This window comes from Ciconia boyciana, chromosome 5, assembly GCF_034638445.1.
Source record: "Ciconia boyciana chromosome 5, ASM3463844v1, whole genome shotgun sequence".
In the NCBI taxonomy this organism is placed as follows: domain Eukaryota; kingdom Metazoa; phylum Chordata; class Aves; order Ciconiiformes; family Ciconiidae; genus Ciconia; species Ciconia boyciana.
Window position 1 is genome coordinate 50,740,285 of NC_132938.1, and position 16,303 is coordinate 50,756,587.

A 16,303-nucleotide genomic window follows, 5' to 3' on the forward strand; every position below is an offset into this window, starting at 1 on the left:
AAAAATACCTGCTGGTATCTGAAAGTGCTCATCAGATTCTGAGGCAAATTGCAATGGGTCAAAGGGCTCTTGCTGGCGGAAGAAAGAACTTAACTTGTTCCTTTTGGTTCTTACTGATACTTGAATATGCATACTTTACAGATTTCCTAATTTCCAGCTATAAAACTTAAGTAAATCTTGAATTCTGAGTATAGAAAGTTTTTGCTACTTCAGAAGATTTCAGATTCATGTTACCAGACCAGTCTCCTTCCTGTCTGATACTAAATATGATTAAAATAAACCCCTAAAGATTGAAGTTATTCACAGCAATGAAAGCAGAAGAATAAAGCTTCAAAAATGAACATCCAAAAGAAAGAAACTTGAGTTACAAGGAATTAAAAAAAGAGTCTGGGGTACATCTGGGAGGAACATGCGACTAAAAGGGTTTCTTAAAGATAAGGCTGTATTACGATGGGACATTTTAAAGGAAAATTTGAATCCTTTTCTGCTGAGAATGCACGGTGAAATATGACTGATAGAAATGTTTTCTAATGCAGCTTTGCTAGCTGTGTGGATAGGGGCCAAACCACATTTGAACTGTTTCTGAAACCAGACAAATAGGCATTGTTTATCCTAGACTAGTCAAACTATTTCAGAAAACAGTTCGGTCAGAGCAACATTCATTTCTAGTCTTAATTAGTTTTCAGAATGACTGTAGAGGGAGGACATTTTTCATCCACGTCCTTTTTGACTGTCTCTTTCTTCTCTCCTGCAAATCCCCCTGGTCTTCATCCCACTGGAGTAATTGCAGCCATCAGCAACTGCAATGGAAGTGCATGTGGAGCTAAACTGAGCCCTGACAGAGTTGGTGTGCTGCACACCGGCTGCAGGCAGGAGAGCAGTGTTAAAATGCTAATGCCCTCCCTGTACTAACATTCCTGCTGTTATACCGCTGATGAAGGCTGTGGTGGAAGGTTTCCGGAAAAGGCTTGATCAGTATACCTTTCTGTTGTAATTAATATGTATTAGTTTGAACCAGATATAGTCTATTTATTTTCAGCCTTTAAAAAGACTATATAGCTCTTCCAGAGGCTTCTCACCAACAAGTATTCTTTACCTGTTGTGTTTAAAAAAAAAAAGAAAAAAGAGCAAAAAAGTCATTTTCTGAAGTAGTTGTGTGTTGTGTTTTTTTTTTAAATCTCCTTTGTAGCTTTGCACAAATGGCAGGTTATTAATAACATGTTCTTCAAGTTAGCAACACTTTCTGAAAATTATAATCCCAAATTAGTTTTGATTTTTACCTGCAAAGATAGTAAGGACTGCTATATCTGTTAAATAAGAGCTTCAGAAGAGAGGCATTAGTCTTACCAAGAAAACAGATGAGTTGGCAAGAGGAAACATTTTTCTGTCCTTGTGTATCAACAAATTTTTGGTCACATTGTCTTCCTGTGTAACCCCACCCATCAAGTTATTACTGAAAAATGCAATCTCAACTGAAAGGGAAGATAAGTTGTTAAGTAATTGTTAAAAATATTTAGCAAAGGGGTTGTAGGTTTTTATTCGACTGTGTAAGTTTTATTTATTTACAAGAATGTTAAGTCATTAAACGTTTATAATCTGAGAATATGCACACCCACGTGGGCTCTTCTCCAGGTTTTCCCATCAAATGAGACAGAATGTGAACCTCCAACACAGAATTGAGAGAAAAAATGGTTTTAATAATTGGCTTTCTATCTTTGCAGAGTCTTGCAGCTAAGCTGTAACCTGGTTTTCATTAGAAGGGGTTGGGTATGTTTGTATACTCCAGGAGTTTTGGACAAGTTTCTGTAAGATAACAACCTGGGGAAAAATGCACTTGGCAAACCCTTAACAATTTATGGCAAATTTCTGCATGTTGTTACTTAGTTGTTTTCTCTTTGAGACATTAACCATGTTGTAATAATTTTTTTTTGTTCATTAAGCCAAGGACCCTTGTCATCCATAAGAGCAGCAATCAAGAGATGTAAGTCTACTTTTCCTATTTTTTGAGAACCATAATATTGTAAGATTGCTACATCTTCATTTTTAGTAACTGGTTAACTTTGTATGTGAAAATGAAGTAGCTAGCAGGCTTTTGGGGGGCTGTAATTTATCTCTCACTCTTTGTCTTTTTTGCTTCATGTTAGACCATCTTTTTGCTTTGCTGACAGACTGTTCCTTCTTGCCAGTTACTAACATTTTCTTACTGATGCACTAATGCATTTGTGCACAGATATGATCCATCTCTGAAAAACTTGGGTTACACATGCCCAGTTTTTAGTTCACTTGACAAAACAGAAGATTGTTCTATTTTAGTAGAAATCTGCAGCAACTGCTCATTGATGATACTGGGGACAGGATTAGACTCATGCACCAGGCTCATTTTGGAAAACAGAAAATTGTTTATAAATCTTGAATTAAAGTCCAAACTCTTCTTCCCTGATTTAATCATTTAACTCTTCTTTCCCTTTCCCTGCTCATGATATTTCCAGGCAGAGAATTTCTTTAGCTGCATCTTCCAAAGTATTTATGCTGTTTCTTTCTTCCGCTTTTCATTTTTATTTCCTTTCTGTCCATGATTTCAATTTCATATTAATGAAACAACCCTCAGGATTCTGCTATGGGGAAAAATAAATTAGTGTATGTACTATGATTTGATTCTCCTGGACCTATTAGTCATGGGCTCATTAGTATGGATTACGTTGGAGGTAGTCAAAGGGGATCATGAAAGCTTTATTCAGAGCAAGTCTACATGATGCTGTAGTTAAAATGCAGCACTTTATCTGTGCTGTTGCTGCCATGGATAGGAAACTGGAAAACAGAGAGCACCAGATCACAGAGGGCCTTTTGTGGTGGAGTCAGAAATTGATTCAGGCTGCCGAAGCCCCAGTACCTTCTCTAACTGAGAAACTGTCTAAAAGATCATTAAGCAATTGATATCTATGTTTTTGAAAATACAGTAGCAAGTGATACTTTGTTCTGAGGCACAATCAAATTAAAAAAAAATCTAGTCAAGAAGCCCTGGCTCATATGTTATAAAGTTATACTTAATAATATTAATATGTAAATAACTATGATGAAATATAAATACCGTGTGAATTATTCAGATGATAAGCTAGAAAAAAATCTCCGTGCACATATCAAGGCATTGTATATGAAACCATAGTTCTTTGTATGGCAGTAACCATACCTGTGGGATGGACCTAAATTAAAAATAGACCTTAATAATTCCTAACTCCCCTTCCATGGTATTCTCTGGAAAAATGTGTTTCCCTAACAGAGTTAGAAAGCTATCTTTATTTCTTAATCACAGCTTCCGTGGGCTATTTATCTCTAGTTTTCAAGAAACATGACAGGTATGTGCAGAGTTTCAACTTCCCAATGTGTGGACAATGCTTTATATGACTTTGTACTGGTAAGTCTCTCCCTGTCTTGTGGCCAAAGAGGAAGAGGGTTTATTTTCCTTTCAGCCACCCTGACTACAGCTCTGGATGGAAAGATGGTGTCATTTTGTTTCAATTGTTTGACAGCTCAGTAAAATTCAGAAAAGTGAGCCCAACGTGCTTGAAGAAAGCAAGCATGTGAACATGGGATGTGCTTGGGAGTAATTTTTTAATGTCAACTCTTCAAAAGTTGCCCCTGGATTTTTAATGATGGTCTCAGGCCGGGACACACCACTAAATCCAGCTCCCACTGAAATCGGTGAAACTATTTCCATTGACGCCAGCACAGCAACATGCACAAGAGTGCCAAAGACAGTAAAAAGAGGCAAGCTAAATGCTGCAGTAGTGAGACAAAGGGGAATGATGTTTTTGGTCGCTTCTCCACTCTTCCAGAATAGGGTGGTGTTAAGGAGCGGGGCTACAGAAACAAGTCTGCTGCCCTAAAATGTTGGAAGAACCTGCAAGCTTGTTCCATTCTCATTCTGTCCTAAGCAAATACGGGGCTGAATGAAGGGTGTATAACAGCTTGTATGCACTCTGAGGCTGTGGCTTCCCATTTGGCAGTTTTGCAGACATTTTTGGCTGTGGGTTTTGCTTGTTTTCCATTTTTGTTTTGTTTTGCTTGGGGGCTTCTTAGGTTCTTTTGGCTCCCACTTTTTCCCAGCTAGATCAATTCTGTGACCTGATTCTATCCCCATCTGCACAAACATTTTGGCTGGCATGATGCAGAGGATGGTGCAGAGGCAGGAACATACAGCCCAAGGAAAGGTGTAGGAAGGAGTGAAGTGCCTTCATCAATCATTATTGTCAAATTTGAGTGAAACTACAGGCTTGCTCTAAGGGTGTAGTTATGCAGATTTTATTTGGCAGCAATGCCAGCCTCTATGGTGCCCAGCAGTTTGGTCAGCTGTGGAAAGGGTATTTGACCTCACTGGGGGTGGGAAGAGGAATCCCCGTCACCCCCCTAGGTTATTTTTGATCAGTTCCCTCACTGAAGTTGCACAAATAAGAACTGGAGCCAGGAAGCAGGGGCAGGAAACAGAGGCTGCTGTTGGGGGTGGCACGTTCCTTCCCCTGTGCTGCTGGTGGTCTGAGCCCAAGGTGAGCAGGTTCAGGGAGATAAAATGGACAAAAACTGTACAGAAAGTGCTTATTTTTTTATTTAACACTCTGAACTCGCTGTGGGGTCATATGAATGCTAATGTGCGTTCAAGAGGGGACAAAAGTCCACGTTTGGAAGGGGAATTGGGCATCACCATCTCTTTTAGCTGCATTCAAGCATTAAATCAGCCCATCTCTAATGTCAGACAACCTAACATTTCCCTGAGGTGCCTGGAAACAAGTAGAAGAAAAGGAGCAAGACCTCCCCCTTGTGCCGAGAAATAGTTCAGGAGAAAAGCATCAACTCTCTTACTTCAGAGATGCATGAAAATTTCCAATTAGTTTGAACTTCCATTTGTACAGAAATAATCTAATCAGATCTTGGGTGAAATCAGACTTTTTTTTGTGGTTTTGGCTTGAGGATTACCTGATCCTTTTAGTGTTCCCTGAAGAAGGGCCTCTGCAGCCATGTAACACCTTTGGTATTGCAAAGACCGCAAGCGTGGCCTCTTGCATGGGCCCATTCTGTCAGCTCTTCTGGTGTATTACTTTGTAGGTAAGGGGGGGATTGTTTGCCCACTCTTGAGGCTCTCCTTGAGATACTATAATGAGTAACCTTTATTCCTAGACAGCTATATAGTAAGAATAATAACTTCTCAGTCTAATAGTCTACATATTTCATAGGATTGATGGTAGAAATGTCTTGCCTTGTGTTAGAAAAGCATTGAAAGAAGCTGTGTTTTTAAATATTAGCACACATCCTTGTTGTAGAAAGTAATATTATTGATTTAAAACCTATTAATAATAGTTAATATGAATTAACTGAAATACTTAATTGGCAGGATTGTGTTTACTCACAGCTGCTGGAAGGGACAATAGATAAAAATAATCAGAAAAATTTGGAGCTTGATTTCCCACAAGGCTTGGGCTATTTGAGGCTATGGTTCCAATCTTTAATGCAGAATGAAACTTGCTTTTAAAACACTCTGCAATGGCAAAACTGTTCAGTATTTCATACAGACTTGCTAATGGAAACATACGAATATTATTATGCAGTGTGTATCTTGTGGAAGTGCTCAGTGCTCACAGCAGGATGGTATCTCTGAGCAGATCCCTGAATGAACTTCATAGTTGCCTCTATATTGCCTTAAAAGATTGCCTGAAAGACTGTAAATTCTAGCACAGCTCTCTTCCAAAGACTGAAAAATGCATGTCAGACTTCTGTTTGCCACCAGCTTGTCTGTAGCATCGCAGTTTATGGGTTTGTGGTATAATGGCGCTTGTACTTATACAGGCATCTTGATCTTGTAGCTTAAAATGCCCCCTGTGCCATAATCTGTGTTTCAAATACAAATGACGTACTAAGTGCACTTGAAAAGTAGGACCCAGAGAAGAAACATTAGAGGAAAAACATTCGAAACATAAGCGTACAGCACAAACTGAGTACCCTTTACCACTGCATGTTCAAAAATAATTGGATAAAGCCCACTAAATAGTGCTTGTAAGAAATATGTACAAAAAAATGAATCTATAAGTCACTGATCTGTCCTCTATTTACAGTTTTACCATTAATCCTTTACTTCCTTAAATTCTGCTGTACTAGGTTAAACACATTTAGATGCCTCATTGACACTAGCACAAATAAATAGTGGCAATCTTATGAGTTGATTTGACATTTTTTTCTTTCCCCTGAGACCAATAAAGTTGTAAGATGAAAAAGTGTGGATTTTATGCACTGAGTTTTTCCTGTCTCACCCCTTTGTTAACTGCTTTGCTTACCTTTTACTTAACTACCACTAAGCATATGATTCTGGAAATGTCAACAGTTCTCACCCTGACCATTTCTTAGTGTGGAAGTTGAGGAGCCAACTGTCTGCAGTTGTCAGTATGTAAACCAGCACTGAAATACATTTCCATTGACTCCCCTGATGGAAGAAAGGTTTTTTAAATCTTAAAGCTGTCATAATTTGAAATCTGGGGGAAAAATTAATAGCATGCTTTTTCAAGGCAATCCACAAAGGGAGCGAAGAATAGACTTACAGGATCAAAAGACCACAAGGCCAGAAAAATGGCTGGGTTTTTTTTTATTTTGTTTTTAAATCAGGTGTGTGCTATATTTTAAAAATTCATGTCTTCTCTCATACACTTTTTAATTTAAATTCATTTATTTGAAATGGTAAAGGAATAAAAGCTGTGCAAGTCTGGGGGCAAGGATTATTTAGAAAGCTTATATTTTCTTTTCCCTAGTATTTCTGGAACTCCAAGGAATATGTGAGAGCAGAAGATGCAGTAGCTTTCACCTCTGCTCCTACTGTGGATTTAAGAGCATCCAGAACAAAAGATGTTCTAAAAGTGTGGTTGTAACAAAAAATGTGACGGCAAAAAGAGGGGGGCGGTTGTTGGAAAGAGGGAAGAACTTTGTCAAGGTCCTTAAAAAATAAATGTTTATATTAAATGTTTATGTACATGGAAGTAGCTTGATTCCATAAATGCCTGGGAGATTTGTTTTGTTTCGTTTTGTTTTCAAACAGAATGAGCACATTCTGAAAACATATATGATGGCTTGGATATTAGCCCTTTTGAAGAGACATATTTATATCTACTAGTAAAGTTATTTTTATCTAAATATTTTAAATGTGTTGTTTTCAAGTGAGTTTACTTGTTTACTTGAAATTTGGAGTTTGATGGATTACATAGATGCCTCAGTGGAGGTTTTTGCCTATGTTAAGAAAGGAAAAAGGTCTTTCAGACCTTTTTTAGGTTTTTCTTACTTGTTTTAATAACTTTAATAATTAGAAGTACATTTAGAGTCTCACAGGAGAAAACAGCATATATAATTTATCTAGAAATGAAGAAAGAATCAGAGAATTTGACAGGTTTATCAATTCAGTTTTACCTCCCTCATTAATTAGCTTTAATTTCTAATGCTCTTATCATTGTAATTCCACTATACCCCAAGCAGTTGTATTGAATACATTTACCAAATGAACACTTTCTTCCATCCTCTTTGCAAAATTAATCTTGGAATTGGTTGGTTTGGGTCAGTTTGGTTTGGAGTTTTTTTTTTCTTTTATGAGTGTATTAGATCAATGCTTTGTTAAGATCTCTGAAGAAGAAAGTGAAGGTGAGGTGTAGGGGATTTTTATTTACTTTTTTTAGCCAAACAATTTTTACAGAACTGGTTTAGGAGATGTGCAGTCATGCCCAAAACCAAACACCCAAAGAGGTGTGCCTCTTACTGGAATCAACCTGCCTGCCCATACCTCTTTGGTAGATGGGAGTATAAATTATGGGATCCCAGCATCTTTGCATCTGTATCAACTCCTCAATGTAACCCATTCTTTTTGGAAGGGAAAAAGTGCAGACCCAAATAAACCATGATTTTAAACTAAATAAACCATTCAAAGAGATTGACTTCCCTCTCCTCATTCCTACAGTGACTCTTTGTTGAGCCATACAGTGGACGTTTCCATATTCAGTTATATTCTTCGTGGTTAATTTATTGCAATGGAAACTTCTAAACAGCCATTGTTAAAATCAGCATGAGACTAGAAATAAAATCTGCCTTTATTTTAGTTTTTTAAGACACTATATTGTGACTAGACATTACAGTTGTCCTCTTACAACACTGGCACGTGTGCTATCCTTGCGTGACTAACCCATTTGATCATGGTTTCTGGCACTCTGAAGCCTTGGTTTGTTCTCCTTCACCTTCTCTTCCTCTTCTGTAACCCCTTCTTTTTTTCCTCTAGCACTCATGAATAGTGCACATCAAAAATGCCCTGTGGAAGAGGTATGTCTGACACAACACTATGTAACTCTTGAATCAAGTATGCTTTGCCGATTTCAGCTAGCCGATTCTGTGATGGCACAGGAAAAGCGTAATTGTCAGCTTTTGCACAATAAGACTCTACCACTTCCTAAATTGCACTTGCTATGCAAAAATTTGTCCCTCGGATAATTTCCTTTTCTCTCTAAAGAAATCAAAATGAAAATATAATGTGGCCATTGAAAAAATTATTTTAATATAAATATGGCAAAAATAGAAAAATGAAGAGGTCGGGATTCACTTCTTTTATGTAACTTAAAACATAGTTTGAAAAAAAAAAGGAGAAATGTTGCTGACTTAATCCACAAGTGATTAAACTTTAGGAAATTTCTAGCTGGGAACATTTAATTTTTTCTTTTTACATAAAGGAGGGTGAAATAGCTTCTTAGATTTTGTGCCTTAATACTTTTTCCTTCTCTAAAACAAACAAAAAGAGACATTAAAAAAAGATTAAAGAACACATCTCATAAATGAGCCATCAAAAGCAAAGCCAGACTTGTTTAACACTTCTTTTTGTTTTATTCATGGATTGTTTTAATGAAAGAAAAAGAAAAAAGTTTCAACTCTAGCGTCACCACAATGCAGAATGCAGGAACGTGTGGCGAGGAAGAAGAAAGGGAACAGGACCATCTCTCTTGGTGGTAACTTGGACATGGAGTGACTTAAACTGATTATGAAACTGCACCCTAAACCTTTTAAAAACTTCTCCTCATATTTAATACAAATAATTTTTTTTTTTAAACTTGGCCACTCTTAAAATCTGGAATTTATGATCAGATGCTGTATGTTCTCCATTTCATTGATAGTGGATTGGTAAGGGCTCTGCTATTATCCTCATCTTATTGCTGTGACAGTATATTTTAACCTCTTCAAAACTTTTGTTTCTTGTCTTTAAATAGCTTCTCGGACCTCTAGCCATAGTGAACAGCAGAGGGATAGAAGGTATGATGCTGTTATTTATATTGCAGTTATGTGTTACTGTAAAACTTGTTAGATTGTGTCACAGTATTACTTTTTATGGCTTTCTCCTCTAGTTTATCTTTTTTCCTTCTCTCTTATCCTTAGTGTGTTTAAAAATAAATTAGACTTGGAATAAAATAAAAATACTGTGATTCTTAAGCACAGGGTAGTTTAAGAGTTTCAGTTTTCTGATCAACTTTTGTATATGTACTCAAAAAAAGACTGCAACCAACCATCAAACCTCTGCAGAACTGTTTTACTTTCCTGACGTCTATTTACAGGATCACTTCACAATGAAAATAAGCACACTTTCAGGCCTCCTTCCAGTTTCTCAAAGGGTGTTGGGAAAGGAGGTCACCAACCTGGATAGCTGGTGAACTGAGTCTGCCATTATTTCAGGTGTGAAGGAACTGTAGCCCTCTTTTTTTTAATTCTTTTTACAATAGTTTTAGAAGTTATGCTTCTGCAAGTTTTTTCTGTCAGCAGACAGAGGCTTCTGTAGCAGATGCTTCATCTACTCACAAAACTCACTTCTCAAAGTGTATTTTGTGTGATACTCTAGATTGATCAGTGGTACTCTGGGGGCCATGGTCTGGGAACGTGGGCCATCGCTGCAGCTAATGCTCTAAAGCAGTTGCTACAGTGATAAAGCAGGGGTAGTAACTATGGGTCCTTAACTGTCACGGAAGTCCCTGTTGTACTAGATGCTGTAAGCAAATAGGCCCTGTCCCAAAGGCCTCGTGAGGCTTGCTCTGCCCCACTTTAGCACAGTGGGAGGTTTCCCTAGGGGTCTGAGGATAGACAAGCTTTTAGGAAGCCAGCCAGAAGCAGTTTTAACTATCCTACTGTTTTCACATTGTAGCAGGCTAAGGGCAAACACATGATTAGTTCTCATTATCCTGTGAAGACTAAGACTTCTTCCATCTAATTGAGTTACACTTGTGTTTAAGTACTTTAAGCATGTAAATTATTTCACTGAAGCCAATAAACCTACTTTTTGGCTTAGGCATTTAATTAGGTGCTTTGAATGGAAGCCTAAGCGCTTGTTAGAAAGGTCAGGTAAGTTACTTTGAAATCATTGAAAAACATCTTTGGTTAAATCAAAAAGACCTGAGTTATTTTGATTTCCCATGCCGAGAAAACCTTGGTCTTTTATACTTAAAAGAACTATTTTGAAAAGTTTTAGGTAATTATTCTCCTTTGCCTTCATTTCCAGGCGTCCTGAAATTACAATAGTTGCTGCTGAACCCCTCCGGCCATCCTCCTGGTTTCCAGGTGCAAGCCCTGTCACTCCTCAGGGATTAGGATTCCCTTCTGCTTCATCTCATGCTCAGTGGAGGAGAAATGAGCATATTCCAGCTGAGGTGAGCGTGAATTTACATGAGGTGTGTTTGATTTACAAAGGTAAAAAGCATGTTAAGTTAGAGAGGAACAGAGTTTTTGCTTGCTTAGACTTTCATCACATTGAATAAAAGACTATGACAGTGTTCTTTCCCTCTGCATATGTTAATATAGTATTTTTAAATTTATATACTGCTTTTTTTTTTTTAAAGGATCACATCTGGATGTACATTAATATTTGTGTCTCTGTTTTGTAGCTTCCACCATCATATGAGCAGGTGATAAAAGAAATCAATCAAGTGCAAGTCAATACAACAAATAACAATAATGCTGCTGCTCCTAGACTTACCACTACTTCTGCAACACAAACTGACTTTCCGGAGGAACTAATCAGCCATTTGCCAGGAAGTAATGTAAAAACTAGTGTGCATACACACTGGGAATCTGCAGGCTATCCAGGTGAGGGTGTTTTGGATTTCTCATTGATGAAAACCTTACTCTGTCTCCTGAAGTTGTTCTTTGTTATTTATCTGTGCAGCATTTAATATGAATAACAGTTAAATTTCTGTGAATGATTACTGCTGTAAATTTCTGTAAAAATCATCTCTTCTGAAGACCTACCATTGCATTCACAGTCAGACTATAATTAAATCTTGAAATTTTTGATCGATTCAGCCATAATGGCAATTGCTTTGGGGCCAGAGGAGCTCAGATGTCCAATCAGAATAGCGGCAGGGTTACACGTTCAGACTGAAAAGTGTGCAAACCAAGCTGGGGAAGTTACTGTGCTATTCTTTGGTCTAGATGTTACTTGCACGCCCCTCATGCTGCAAGCTAACAAGTAGTTTTGAACTCACAACATGTAGATACCATGCATTTCAGCAATCTTCAGCTTCTTCCTAGAGTTCGTATATTTTTTCATTCATCTTTTTAGAAAGAGAACTGCAGTTTCACAAGCAGCAGTAAGTTCTGAATAAAACCATGATGTTTACCATCCTGACAGCTGATAAAAATTAACATAAATAAAATGTTCTGGAATAGATAACTGAAACCTTTTCTTTTCTGTTAGCAGGGCAGAGTCCTCCTAAACCGCCTAGGCCTTCTGCATCTCTCCTGAATAGGTCTCCTTCAGAAAATGAGAATCCCTTAATAGTCTTTGAAATTTCTGAAGGTCAGAGGTGCCAAGAAAATCCCAATGCTGTGATATGTCCTGTGCCAAAGCCAAGATCAAGAAGCAATCTCAGACCTGTGGTCAAAAATACTGAAAGTAAGATAGACAATGGAGAAGAAGTGAACCAGTCTACCACAAAAAGGCAGCAACCTCTAATTCAGCAGTCACCTCTCTTAGATGATAGCTTACTAGACAATCACTTGGTGATGGACAGCATGAGTACAGAAAAGAGCCAAAATAGTATTGTTTCAAGGATCAAAGTTTTTGAATCCCAAGGAACTAATGATACCTCAGGATTATCAAAAAAGCCAGAAATTGCCCCTCGTTCATTCACCCCAAGAACTGTTACTGCAAAGAAGCCAGTAGTTGCTCCAAAGCCAGGGGTAAGCAGATTTTCAGGAGACTGGGATGCATGGACAGAAAGCAAATCGACACCTTCCAAGGAATTGCAGCCTCAACCTGAAGTAGTTGGGAGCAGTGTTGTAACCAAACCTGAACTGCCAAAGAAGCCAAAACCTGGCCTTGTCAAAAGTAGTAGTAGTGATTTTCTTGATGCAAGGAGTGGATCAGTTGCAGAGAACAGCGATGGACAAAAGAAATTTCCTGTTCCTGCTCCAAGGCCTCTTGTTCCTAAAAAGTCACGTTACGCAGAAAATCCTGCCCTTTCTTTGGCCTCACTAAAACCGATTGCTGCTCCCCCACGGGCTTCTGTATCTGCCCAAGAAAAAGGTTTCAAGTCTCTGGGGGAATTGTCACCTGCAGCCAACTCCTCAGCACCTGCTTTGCAAAATAAACTAGATGTGGAAGGAGATCTGATCAGTTTTGATGATGACATTTTGCCCCTAAGTCCAGCTTGTGTAGTTAAAGATAACATCAGTTCTGAAGCAGCAGCAGGTAAGAAGAAATTTTTTTTTAAACTGTCACTGTGGTTACTCTTTGCAGGTGTATGATCCTGTGTGAGTTATGTCTACCTGTCTTGACGTGGTTTATGTGTATATATGAAATTCTTGGTTTTCTATTATGTCAAGATCACTATGAAATTACTTGGATTTTGAGACTCGGGAGGTTTCAAGGCTATATAAATCTCAGAACTTGCCTGCTGGATTTATTACGTGATTACTAAAATAATGATAAAAGACTTGATGTTATATGTTAGATGTCACCTCCAGAATGTATCACAATTCTCTCTGGGGAACTTGGGACATCTTATCTCTCGCCATCTAATCTGACTAATTTATTTGAGTACCTGAAGTTCTGTAGTGGAAATCTAGTCATCTAGAGAAGCAGCAATATTTGTTGCATTTAGGGAAACTTGTGATCAAACATACTGGGATACTCTGTCCATCTCATCAGTGCCTACTTATTTTCTCTTTCCTATCTTTGTGTCTTGTCTTGTCATGTGACTATATGCTTGTTACGCAACTTCAATTTTTTCTAATAAGTGAAAATAATTATTTCATATGGACAAATTAATTACTACAACTACATCCCTTTCATAAACCTTGTTTGATTCCATTAAGCACTTGGGATCAATTTTTTAATGCTGTTTTAGGTGGTTTAAGACACAGGTGGCTGTTGGGCTGCCATTAAATTTTATAGCAATAGGTTTTTCCCTCGTAATATTCAAGTATGTTCTGATTTAGCTTACCAGCCCCATTGCAATCCAGGGAGAGTTCTGCTTTAAAACAGATGGTGTGTCATACAAAATCCTTGTTCAAGGGACTACCTATGATTTTTAATCTTTTTTTTTTAACCTAATTTATCATTAAACATCTCAGCTTTCTGAAAAGAGAAGCATGGATACTGTGTAGTTGTCACAGTAAATCGATATTAATGATTGTTAACAAATGTGATTTCTTCACAGTTTGTGGATTATATCGTTCGATGAAGTTCCGATTTGTTATTGTTTCTCCTCTGTATTGGCATAAAAACCCCAAGGCAGATGTAGAAAGTCCCTTAAAGCCCTAAACTGTTACCATCAATATGTACGGACATACAGATCTCAGGGGAGCTTATGAAAGTAGTGAAATAAGGCAACAGAAGATCCTGCAGGAGAGGTAATTAGCTCAACATGGATACAAGTCCATTTTTTCTTGGACTGACAGATTCCAGGAACACTGCAGAAGCTGTACCAAGCCTGGAAGGAGGCAGGAGTACAGGGTGACTGGAGAGGCGTTTCGTACTTCTGTCAAGGAAGTGTATGACTGACAGTGTCTAGCTGGGACCAGAGTCATAATCATCGTGTCTGGAGACTGGACTTGTAGAACAGCCACTGTGCGTGTGATGGTTTTAGAAGAAAGTTAGAAGCACGAGGGATGACTCTTGGTTTTCTGTGCATTTAGGGTAAAACTTGAAGTTTCAGTCATTTTATTTTGATTAATAGATGCAACAAACAGAAGGAAAATTTAACTGTTCTGAGTAGTAGGCAAGAAAACAGAATACTTACATTTTGGAAGTGCATAAAAAGGAAAATGATGTTTTGGCTATGTACACTAAAAGACTGCCTTTCCCTCAACCTGGAAAAATTAAATAACATTAATTTTTCTGTTAAATCAGAGGTTGAGTGATCCCAAAGGAAAATCACCTGGAAAAACAGTTTTCATGATGAAGTGGTAAGAATGTCAGTCTTCATCTTTCTGGTTGCTGTCCTAGGTGTTATTCTTGATTTAATTAAGGAGAAAATACTTTCCATTCTCATGGTTAATAGAAGAATTATTCAGATAATAGTTTCCTGACTTCTTGAGTCACCTGTGCATGATTTTATTCATTCAATAAAATGGCATCTTTGCTGCAACCCCTTCTTACCTACTAAAGACAAAAGGTCTGACAGCATTATCACTTTATTACACTGTAAAATTAGGATTCATTCCAGATTTTTGCAGGCATTTGTGAGCTCAAGATCATATCCTGTACTCTTGATTACTAATGCCGTGCTATGTCTTGACAAAGCATCCACAGGAAGAACACTGGCTTTCTGAAAAATGAGGCAACATGGAGCACTAACACTAGCTATTTCTCATGTTCCCATAGGAACAGCTTAGGATTTGCAAGATGAATCCACAGTAAAACGTTTTGTAAAGGCAGGAAGAGAAGCTCTAATCTTGCTCCCAGTTCCCCAGACCTTTGCATTTCTTACATATTTGTCATTGTCATTACTTAGCAAAATGACAGTGCTCTGCTTGTTGTTATGGCAACCCTAGGAAGGGAAGAAGGCTTTTATGCAGTGGTGTTTGAAACTAAGCACCGACAGCTTGTTTGTCAAAGAGCAGCAGTGTTACATCACAGATTACAGCATTCACAAAACTTAAATTTTTCTGATGCAGCACAAACACGTCTGGTACTTAGACTCATGTAAATAGAACTGGACGGATCGATCACTGCTGCTACTAACGCCTGATGCAAAAGTAAGAAGGTGAAGCATTCAGTTGTTGACGGGGAGGGCGCAGAAGTTGAAGTGAGCATATGAATGAAAACGTGAAACATGCAAAACAAATTCAGAGTCCCCACAGCAATGTAGTTGACAGACATAAGGCATCAGCTTCCTCTAACAGAAGGCTAGCATCTCCACAGCAGTGAAAGATACTTGAATATTATTTATGTGCTAAGATGAACAGTGTTGGCAACAAACCAGTTTACAGTTTCACCAGTTTAACTGTCAGTGTTTAACTGGTAGTTTAACTACCAAAGCTAGCTGGATGATTTTCTTTCAAGTTCACCTCAGGCAATCCCATGGGTTTCATCAGTGTTTGACAGCATCTCCAACAGCACAGCTGTTAGTAGAGTGAACTTGCACTTATCCAAACATTAATGATTTTATCTTTGTCTGACCTATATGGAGAGGGGGAACCGTTCTGGTGCAAATACAGACTCTGGGTACTGAGATCCCTTTCAAAGCTTTCAGCATCCACTCTGCCAGTTGATGTCTGTGAGAGCTTTGGAAGCTCAACAGCCCTGAGATTCAGAGGTGAACTGTGGCAGAACCTTGCATCCAACTCATGTCTCTGATGCTGGCCCAAGGGAAGTGCCAGGAAGGAGAAGACAGGAATGACAAATCTTTAGGACTGCTTCTTTCATCAGCAGCCAAAATTGATGCCAGTTCTAAGTGCCATAATTTTGGACTCAAAGGCTAGAGATAATGTTCAAAGCCATTTGTATCCTAATGAAATTACTCCTGTTCAAGTCAGTCATTTAGAATGTGAAGGCATCTGTTTGGGACTCTAAATCTTGAGGTGCTAATGCTTTGATGACAGTTGTGATATTTTGGATCATCTGGGGTATTTTTGCATTTCTCTTGTAGCTGATAACAGGGATTTGTGCAGTTCCTGAAGGTTAAAAGTTTCGGTAATCTGTCAGGTGGGCTCTCTTCTCACTAACCCATTTTTACAAAGGCTTGGAAATGAAATCCTAGTGCAAGTTGAACTGAGTGTAAATTCTATGGCTTCATAAGATCCATGATTTTGC

At 38.2% G+C, this 16,303-nt stretch overlaps 1 protein-coding gene across 4 annotated transcripts in view; it reads left to right on the forward strand.

The window, feature by feature from the left end:
- Positions 1 to 16,303, forward strand: part of SH3D19 (SH3 domain containing 19) — a 91,605-nt gene that overhangs the window by 45,117 nt on the left and 30,185 nt on the right. For 2 of the 4 annotated variants that reach the window (XM_072861181.1, XM_072861179.1), the window contains exons 3-7: positions 1,941 to 1,981; positions 9,270 to 9,312; positions 10,547 to 10,694; positions 10,929 to 11,130; positions 11,741 to 12,736. In XM_072861181.1, the coding sequence (XP_072717282.1) occupies positions 1,941 to 1,981; positions 9,270 to 9,312; positions 10,547 to 10,694; positions 10,929 to 11,130; positions 11,741 to 12,736 (1,430 nt within the window). Of the gene's footprint in view, positions 1 to 1,940; positions 1,982 to 8,293; positions 8,335 to 9,269; positions 9,313 to 10,546; positions 10,695 to 10,928; positions 11,131 to 11,740; positions 12,737 to 16,303 lie in introns of all 4 variants that reach the window. The other 2 variants (XM_072861182.1, XM_072861180.1) reach the window with 2 other exon arrangements.